Below are 9,756 nucleotides of genomic sequence, written 5' to 3'. Positions count from 1 at the left end.
CACTAAGAGTTCCTGCTCATAATGATTTTATTGACTAAAAAATGAATTTAAAAGATCCGTCACCTATCACTGGCATTATAATATCCGGCTGGGCGCATATACGGACAATGATTGGCTTGTCTCAGGGTGGGAGGGAGGGAGGGACGTAGGGTTTCCTGGTGACTGCTGCAGTTACGACCTCTGCTGGCTGATCAACGGCGCTGCACAGAGACGGGGGATAATGGAGATCAGTGCGTGACTCTCCGTGCACGATACGGATCTCCGTATAAACTCGTCTGGTGCAGACGTGTGTTTATCACGGCCCTCCTCTAAATTGGGGAAATTGAGGAAAATGCAAAATATATATATAAATATATACGTATATTATTTATAAACTCGACCATCTAGCGTATTCTGTTATAGTTTTGTTTACGTTATCATCACATTTCATTTCATACACCTCATTATTTTCTGCTCATTATTAATTTCTGACGGCTCTCAGATCCCTAGTGTTGATCCGTGTAACAATGTTTATCGGCTTTTGCATTTAAATTTCAATAATAAATGATAATAAAAATGATTTTATTGGGTCATTAATTTGAAGCACATGATTTATTTCACCAGCTGACTGAATTCTGCATTTGTCTTATCAGTTTTGGTTTCAGAAAGACGCTACAAGCCCTGCCATCGCCAAGTTGCCGCTGTTGGGCACCTGAGCAAGGCCCTTAACGCTTAGGAGCGGCATGGTGGCTCGCCTCACAGCAAGAAGGAGTTTGCATGTTCTCCCCGTGTCTGCGTGGGTTTCCCACAGTCCAAAAACATGCAGTCAGGTTAATTGGAGACACTGAATTGCCCCCCCCCCCCCAAAGCCCTAATTGGATCAGCGGTTAAGAAAGTGAGTGAGAAAAGAAGCTAATCATAAACTCCGCCCAGTCATTGTAGTGTGTGTGTGTGTGTGTGTGTGTGTGTGTGTGTGTGTGTGTGTGTGTGTGTGTGTGGGGTTAATAATTTAGACATGTCCAATTCCCCCATGCATTTTTAACCTTTGTATGATAAATATTTGTAATTTTGCTACAGTACTGTGACAAAAGTATTGGGACACCCCTTGTAATTATTGAGTTGTCTCCAAATATGTCATCATTTGATTGTGAGCGAGACCTTCTGGTTCACCATGGGTGCCTGACCTCGGAATAGGCATACATTCCCACAGACAGACTCCAAAATCTTGTGGAAAGCCTTCCCATAAGAGCAGATGCTGCTATTGCCTTAACAAGGAGGGTGGTGGTCCTACCAAATTAATATTAAACATGGTTGGGGCAGTTGTAGCCTAGTGATTAAGATACTGGACTAGTAATCGAAAGGTCGCTGGTTTAAGCCTCACTACTGCCAGGTTGCCAAAGGTGGGCCCTTGAGCAAGGCCCTTAAAACTCAATTGCTTAGATAATATACTATCACAGTACTGTAAGTCGCTTTGAATAAAATGTGGGGTGTCCAGATACTTTTGGCCAAAAAGTGTATATCAGACTTCATGAACTGTGACATTAATGATAAACATGTAAAGTAAGAAGACACACTGACTTCTGAAGCTCTGGTTTATTTTAAACAGTGATCACATGTATGTTAGGCGTGACTGTTCATTAATAGGATGAAGAAGTCGAATCAGAAGAAGACGCTGAAGAAATCTCCTTCCTTCTCTGTTTCCACAGCAGCATCCAGGCAGAAATCTGGAACCATCAACTTACCCGGGTCCTCGATACCAAGAACGATGTCAAAAAAGCTAAAAAAAATAAAATAAAATAAAGAAGATTTAATAAAAGAATATCAGACAGGACAGAGAAGTCATGAATGCGCTATGATGGTGCTATGATGGTGCTATGAAGGCCTAACGTATAGGTACAGTTGGCGCGCACTTACGTGGTGAGGATCCAGTCGGTCTGTGGCGCTTTATAGAGAGAGCTGATGGGGAGGCAGCCGAACTCGGTGTAACTGAGAATGTACTTGGCTACGGAGACAGAAACACGACACCGTTACAGAGAAAAACACATCGTACACCCAGAAGTCTCGAATGGACTTCTTTTGGGTTCTTGACACATAGATAGGAGAGAATAAACAACCACAACAAGAGAGCCAGGTCATCAGGACAAGTATGTACATACATAAAGGAGAAGGGACGCTTCTTGTATACAGAGATGGTTGGTTAGAAAGAGGAGTACAGGAGGCCATCTATGTCCAGTTAAAACGACCACCTTTAAACAGAGGTGGTGGTTTACGACACAACGAGGGATCTTCACAAAGTGAAGCTCAAAGAAGCTTTAAGGGGAAGAAGATTTTCTTGCGATGATGATGATGATGATGTGAAAGCAGCGCTGCATCAGTGGCTACGAGCTCAACCGAGAACATTTTTTGCTGACGGCGTTAAAAAGTTGGTACGACGCTGGAAAAATGCATCGGAAGGCGACCCACATGTTGGCAGGGTGGGCCAACGACTCTGAGGACCACCTCCAAGGAACAACCCGACTAGAAGTTGAATACATGGGGCTCCTCATCACGTTTACATTTTCAGCATTTAGCAGGCGCTTTTATCCAAAGCGACTTACAGTAGTGTGACAGTATATTGTCTTTTTTGGCATTTGAGGATTAAGGGCCTTATAGACCCAACCTGGTAGTGGTGTGGCTTGAACCAGCAACCTTTAGGTTATTAGTCCAGTACCTTATCCGCTACAACTGGCTACAACTGTCTTTAGAACCGAGGAAGCCTATGGTTCTTCAGGCCGTTGGTACTAAAGGTCTTCAAGAACCTAAAATAGAAGTCCAGTCTCCTCCTCAACTCAAGCGCTCAACACTACCATGACCTGGATGACTGAGAACCTCCACAGAATACATGGCCAGAAGTATGTCAACGCTCCCCAATCCAAAACCAAGGCCGTTAATATCACCCCAAACCCTCCTTCGCGGCTACGTTTACATTTTTATGGCATTAAGTGGACGCTTCTATTTAACACGACATACAATCGGATGGAAAATGGAAAGACTCTCTGCAAGATGTTGGAGAGCCTGTTGGAATTTGGGACTATTCTGTCTGGCTCACAATCGGCATTTCAGTTCATCTTTGTTGTAGCCTAGTGGTTAAGGAACTAGATTAGTAATCAAAAGGTTGCTGGTTCAAGCCTCACCACTGCCAGTTTGTCACTGTTGAACCCTTGAGCAAGGCCCTCAACCCTTAATTGCTTAGACAGTATACTGTCATAGTCTGCTAAATGCTGAAAACGTAAGTCATTTATTTATATAGCGCTTTTTGCAATAGACATCGTCTCAAAGCAACTTTACAGAATCCAGGACCAACAGACCAAAAAAACCCTGCTGAGCAAGCCGAGGGCGACTGCCTTTATAACTACAGGAGGTAACCTTGAGAGGAACCAGATGGGTAGAGTTAAAGTCCACTTGGGTGGCACTTGGGATTCAGTGTTTCCAAAAAGTTAGAAGCATATAATTTCTATGAGTTATTCTACACACCTTTTAAAAGGGGCGTCCACATAGTTTTGTCCATTCAGTGTATGTTTAAATCAACTTCCCAGATCTAATTCTGAACACCAAGCTTGTGATTATTAGTGCTGTTCATGTGTGAGTGGTGTTTACCTTTATCTTCGGGTATTTCACCAATCCAGGAGTTGGCGAGGAGACCCTGTCCAGGACCAGCGAGGCTCCCCAGCACCACCTGTGCCCAGAATTTGGCGTCGGACGGGATCTGCATGGGCTGGAATGAACCGGTCAGTTTCTGTTTCTCACACGTCTGCTTGGCTTCGTCGATCACAAATATCACACCCTGAGGAGAAGGTGAATGAGAGGAGAGTCAGTTCAGTCGTCAGGTCGACCCGGTCCTTCTTTCCTTCTTATCGCTAATGTGGTGGTTTTTCATCAGTGACCTGATGTTAGTGGTCATCACACTGGACGAGGCTACAGTTACTCCATCGGCTCACCAAAGGGCTACGACAATAATTCGGGAGCCTGGCGACATCTAATCCTTGATTTGGTGACTCTTTGAGAGATCTTTGCCTTCCTAAGCCTCCTCACCACGCATGGGCATTAAATGCATCCTTTTCAAGGTTGGTGCAATCATTTCCTGACCAACATCCATTCAAATGCTGTCATATTTTGACTGAACGGGCACAAATTCCCACAGACCCACTTCACAGTCTTGTGAGAAGCCCTCTCAGAAGAGCGACTATTCATCTACAACAACATGGGTCCTGGAGAGCTGGGTTAGATCCTCACCACCTTCTCTCCACCACACTAGAGTCTTTTAAACTTTGAGGTACCATGTAGGCACCCTCTGGTTTTATTTCATCTGCCAAAACATGCCAGTAGATGGACTGGCTTGTCAAAATTGTCTCTAGTGATGTGTGGTGACCTGCGATGATTTGGCAGCCATCCTTGACCAGGACCAAGCAGTTATCAAGCACAAGATCAGTGTCCGTTTTTAATAGTTTATTTGTAGGTGTAGTAATTGTGTGTGTGTGTGTGTGTGTGTGTGTGTGTGTGTGTGTGTGTGTGTGTGTGTGTGTGTGTGTGTGTGTTGTACCTCTTTAAAAAGGAGCAGAAAGTCCTGATTGAACGTTTGGTTCTTTTCATGGCCGATCTCTCCGATACGAATGCGCTGGCCGATAGCGTCGTAGACGTACTTCCCAATCATGTCAAACTCTAACTTTTGACTCGACTGAAAAAGAGACAAGTTAAAAATCAACATTGCAGCAACAGTTTAAGGAAGGCCCTTTCCTGCACAGAGCCCGGACCTCAGCCCCACTCAACAGCTCTGGAATGAACCGGAACATCGACTGGAGCTTCTTGATCAACGTCAGCACCCAGCAATAGAAACGCTGTCATGTTTTGATTAAGCGAGCACAAATTCCCACAGACATTCTGTTAAAGTCTTGTGAGAAGCCGTCTCAGAAGAGCTGCTGTTCAGTCTCTGGACTGGAGTGACAGAATGGGAATCATCTACAGGCAAGCCACAACAGGACAGAATGGCTTTCTTAAGAGAGATATTACAGGAGCAAAAGATAATGAAGCTTACGAAACATGAAACATAAAGGAGGCTCAATGATGTTTTGGGGTTGCTTTAATGTCTCAGGCACTGGGTGCCTCAAGTCTGCAGTGCACAGTGGTGGAGCAGAACAATCCGCTAGCACACCAGTACTGGGATTCTGAACCTCAGCACTGCTACCGGTCAGCTGGGCGCCCCCTAGCGGGCATAATTGGCAATGCCTACAGCAGGCAAAGTTGGCAATCAAAGCCTAAGTGCAAATTCACCGAAAAGTAAAGGTGAATAAAAAGGGATTGTGGATTGTGCACCTTCCTCGGACACGACCAGAGTTTCCAGCAGCAGAAGACCAACTGACTTTGCTAAATTGGGAAATAAAGGGAGAAAACCTACAGTCCAGTGTCAGAAAGCTGTGTTTGAGTCACAGGACATGGGTCCTTCAGCAGCACACTGACCCAAGAACAGATGAGTGGAAAACACTGGACCGTTCTGTTGTTCTGACTAAACAAATCAGCAGATAAGATCAGGTCTCATGATGGTGGACCTCAAAATGTCAAAATTTGCTGTTTCCCCCATAATACGACCACTCATGCATGTCATGCTGCTGACCCATCACTGGTTACACCATTTCTGATTGCTTAATGCTAATAAAACAGGAAACATTGACCACTTACCACAGTGACCTTTCCCTGGAGCAGTGGAGGAGTACCTGAAAGAAAATCCAAGGGTTTATTTCACTCAAATGAATCATTGTTTCCTCCCCAACACTTTCTTTAAGCTCCTTTGGCAGCAACATCTTGATTTAGGCAGTTTATCTCATTATTCATGGGCAGATCCTTCACAATTGCTCCGTCAGATTAGATAGTGAGTGTCGGTGAACTGTCATCTGTAATGTATTCCAGAGACTTGCCTCAGAGCCACTCCATTGTTGTTTTGACTGCATGCTTTGGGTCATTGTCACTTGGAAAGGTTAACCAACGCACCACACTGAGTTTGCATGGACTTTCGTCATTATTTGGCTGCATCCATCCATCCCTCGATTTTACTGGTATCCCTGCCCCTGTAGTCAAGAAGCAAGAAGCTTCTCGGCTACAGGGGCATGGTTACCAGTAAGCATTGAGGGATGGACGAATGCAGCATCCTAGAAGAAAACCCCCTCCAAAGTCCACGCAAACTCAGACTGGGGTGTGGGTTAATGACCTAAAGCATGCAGTCAAAACAACACTGGAGGACATTAAAGATATCTAATCTGACAAAGCAAATATAGCAAAACTGCCATGATTATTGGGATAAACTGCCTAAATCTAGGTGTGCAAAGGTTGTATTACAACATAAAGCATGCACACACGCACACACACACACTCACACACTCTCACACACTGTAGAGTTAACGTTAGTCAGACTTACGGCATGGTTGGGGTCTCTGCGCCGAACAGCCTCCCGCCACCAAGAGCAGCAAAGCAGAAAACACACCGAGCTGCATTATTACTGAACTGTACTGCCACTATAGCTCCCTACTTCTGCTACCGCTCTTTATACACACCAGCTTTTACTTCCTGCTTCACGTGGGTCCAATCAGAGACTTCAGGTTGTGTTTGTTGACTCGGTGTGGAGTCTCGTGATCACACCTCGCGTATCTCTGTAGTGTTACATCATGGAAACAGTGTGTAACCAAACACTCACCTTGCTTGGTCACCTTTGTGAGTCAAAGCAAGATCACAGCAAGAAGGACCTGGGTTCCATTCGCATGTTCGTGTGTCCGTGTGTCCGTGTGTCATGTGGGTTTCCTCCGGGTGCTCCGACAATGGTTTGCTTCCTCCGTCTAGACATTTTTGCCCAATAAATCAGGCCCACCACGACCCTGACCAGGATAAATCAGTGGTAAAACATACAGTGAATAATCGACAGCTTGTGTTTCTAAAATCATGACGATTACTCCAGCATCTCAACACAAACGCTCTCTCAATGTAACTTGATTTTCTTGTTTCGCAACTTAAAAAAAAAATCCCGTTTTATTTGGTCTTGTGATTGTGGTGGTGTGATTATCACGCTCGATTTTACACAATGCAGACAAGCTTATTCTTTAAATGTCAAAATTCTTTTAGCACCCTGAACAAACGGAGTAAATAAGAACACAAATCACACTCACCTCGCTATATAAACCACTATAAAAGTTCCACATTAATATTTACTGTCAAAAAATGTCCCTACACTCATTCATTGTCTGTTTTACCACCGATTTATCCTGGTCAGGGTCACGGTGGGTCAAATTCACTAGGCAAACGGCAGGAAACACCTTGGACAGGTCGCCAGTACATCACAGGGCACAAACACTCACACTTGGGGTGAGTTAGAATCTCCATTTCACATGATTGCTTTTCTTTATACTGTAGCAGACACGGGGAGAACATGCAAACTCCACACAGAAAGGACCCGAACTGCTCCACCTGGGAATCGAACCCAGGACCTTCTTGCTTTGAGGCGACAGTGCCACCCACCGAGCCACCGTGTAATGACTTGTTATTTTTATTTAACGCTTTTAGGGATGGCATGGTGGCTCGGTGGGTAGCACTGTCACCTCACAGCAAGAAGGACCTGGGTTCGATTCCCCAGGGTCCTATCTGTATCGAGTTTGCATGTCCCTGTGTGTCTTTGTGGGTTTCCTCCGGGTGCTCCGGTTTCCTCCCACAACTCCAAATTGTTCCACAAATGTAGGAACTGTTTTAGCACCCTGAACAAACGGAGTGAACCAGGATTCATTTCTAATACTAGTCACAGTCACCTTTCTAAATAAACCACGGTAAAAATGTCCTTACACTCATTCATTGTCTGTTTTACCACCGATTTATCCTGGTCAGGGTCACGGTGGGTCAAATTCACTGAGCAAAAGGCAGGAAACACCCTGGACAGGTCGCCAGTCCATCACACGCCACACACACACAACACAATAGGGTAGTTTAGTATCTCAAGTTAATCTGACTGTACATCTTTGTACTGTGGGAGAAAACCGGAGCTCCCAGAGGAAACCCACACAGACACAGGGAGAACATGCAAACTCCACACAGAAAGGACCCGGACCGTTCAACCAGGGAATCGAACTCAAGACCTTCTTGCTGTGAGGCGACAGTGCTACCCACCTAGACGCCGTACCCCTTTCCTAATTATTGGGTTCAGATATTTCGGACACACACACACACACATAAAATCATACATTCATTGTCTGTTTTATTTTGGTCAGGGTCCCCGTAGGTTTGATTCATCACAGGGCCAGTCCATCACAGGGCAAACACAGATGTGGGGAGAACATGCAAAATCCACACTGGGTTTGATTCCTCAGATTGCTCAACCTGGGAATTGAACAGGTGACAGTGCTACCCACTGAGCCTCACAGCAAAAAGGTCCTGAGTTCGATTCCCAGGTGAATCAGTCCGGGTCCTTTCTGTGTGGAGTTTGCATGTTCTCCCCGTGTCTGTGTGGGTTTCCTTCGGGTGCTCCGGTTTCCTCCCACAGTCCAAAAACATGCAAGTGAGGTGAATTGGAGATACTAAATTGTCCATGACTGTGTTTGATATTAAACTTGTGAATTGATGAATCTTGGGTAATGAGTAACTACCGTTCCTGTCATGAATGTAACCAAAGTGTAAAACATGACGTTAAAGTGCTAATAAACAAACAAACAAAAAAATACAAGTGCAAGCAGGAGTTTCATCTCAGATTTTATTTGTTTACTTCTTTTCCAATACACCACAATATACAGATTTCAAAATAATAGAATAAAATAAATCAGTATCATTAAATAAACCTAAATGCTGTAAACAAATCAAAACTGTCCCCAAAACTGAGTTTAAAACATAACAGTATTTATACAACATTTATACACTGGACTGGATCATTATTGGACATTTATTTAAGATGCTTATAGCTTTATGACAACAGTTTAGGGAAGGCCCTTTCCTGTGCACAAAGCAAGCTCTATATAGACATGATTGGACAAGGAACTCTAGTGTCCTGACCTCAAAAATGATTTTTTCTAACTAAATAAGCACAAATTCCCACAGACACACTTAAAAAATTGTAGAGAAAACCTTTTCCAGAAGAGTAAAGGCTGTTATAGCAGCAAATTGGGATGATGGGGTTGTATATATATAATCTGATCTAATTTCTTCAGCAGTTACAGTAGCTCGTCTGTTGGATCGGACCACACGGGTCAGCCTTCGCGCCACACGTGCATCAATGAGCCTTGGCCGCCCATGACCCTGTCGCCGGTTTACCACTGCTCCTTCCTTTGGACCAATTTTGATAGATACTGACCACTGCAGACCGGGGACACACCCCACAAGAGCTGCAGTTTTGGAGACCCGGTCGTCTAGCCGTGATGAAGATAATCAGTGCTATTCACTTCACCTGTCAGTGGTCAGAATGTTGTGCCTGGTCGTGTGCCTGTTAGTGCAAAACATGCTGTAATTCTAGGGAACCTGCACCCACCGTGACCCTGACCAGAATGGTGGAAAAACGTAAGAATGAAATACGTGGAGCGAACGTGAGAACAAATCACAGACATCACCATGACTTGCAGGACCGAACCTTTTAAAAACAGTAAAGAGCTGAAAAGATTAAAACACACAAGGAGTACAGAGGGTGTGTGTGTGTGTGTGTGTGTGTGTGTGTGTGTGTGTGTGTGTGTGTGTGTGTGTGTGTGTGTGTGTGTGTGTGAGTGTGTGTGTGTGTGTGTGTGTGTG

At 44.5% G+C, this 9,756-nt stretch overlaps 1 protein-coding gene across 1 annotated transcript; it reads right to left on the bottom strand.

The window, feature by feature from the left end:
• Nucleotides 1–1,553: 1,553 nt before the first annotated feature.
• On the bottom strand, nt 1,554–6,500 carry epdl1 (ependymin-like 1). Its single transcript, XM_063008758.1, has 6 exons — nt 6,425–6,500; nt 5,692–5,726; nt 4,559–4,693; nt 3,616–3,802; nt 1,894–1,981; nt 1,554–1,756 (listed from the first exon to the last, which is right to left on the bottom strand). The coding sequence occupies exons 1-6, from the start codon at nt 6,498–6,500 to the stop codon at nt 1,639–1,641; spliced, it is 639 nt and encodes a 212-aa protein (XP_062864828.1). The 3' UTR covers nt 1,554–1,638.
• Nucleotides 6,501–9,756: the final 3,256 nt, after the last annotated feature.

This window comes from Trichomycterus rosablanca, chromosome 14 (genome assembly GCF_030014385.1).
Source record: "Trichomycterus rosablanca isolate fTriRos1 chromosome 14, fTriRos1.hap1, whole genome shotgun sequence".
Lineage (NCBI taxonomy): Eukaryota > Metazoa > Chordata > Actinopteri > Siluriformes > Trichomycteridae > Trichomycterus > Trichomycterus rosablanca.
This window is presented reverse-complemented; position numbering and strand designations above follow the sequence as displayed.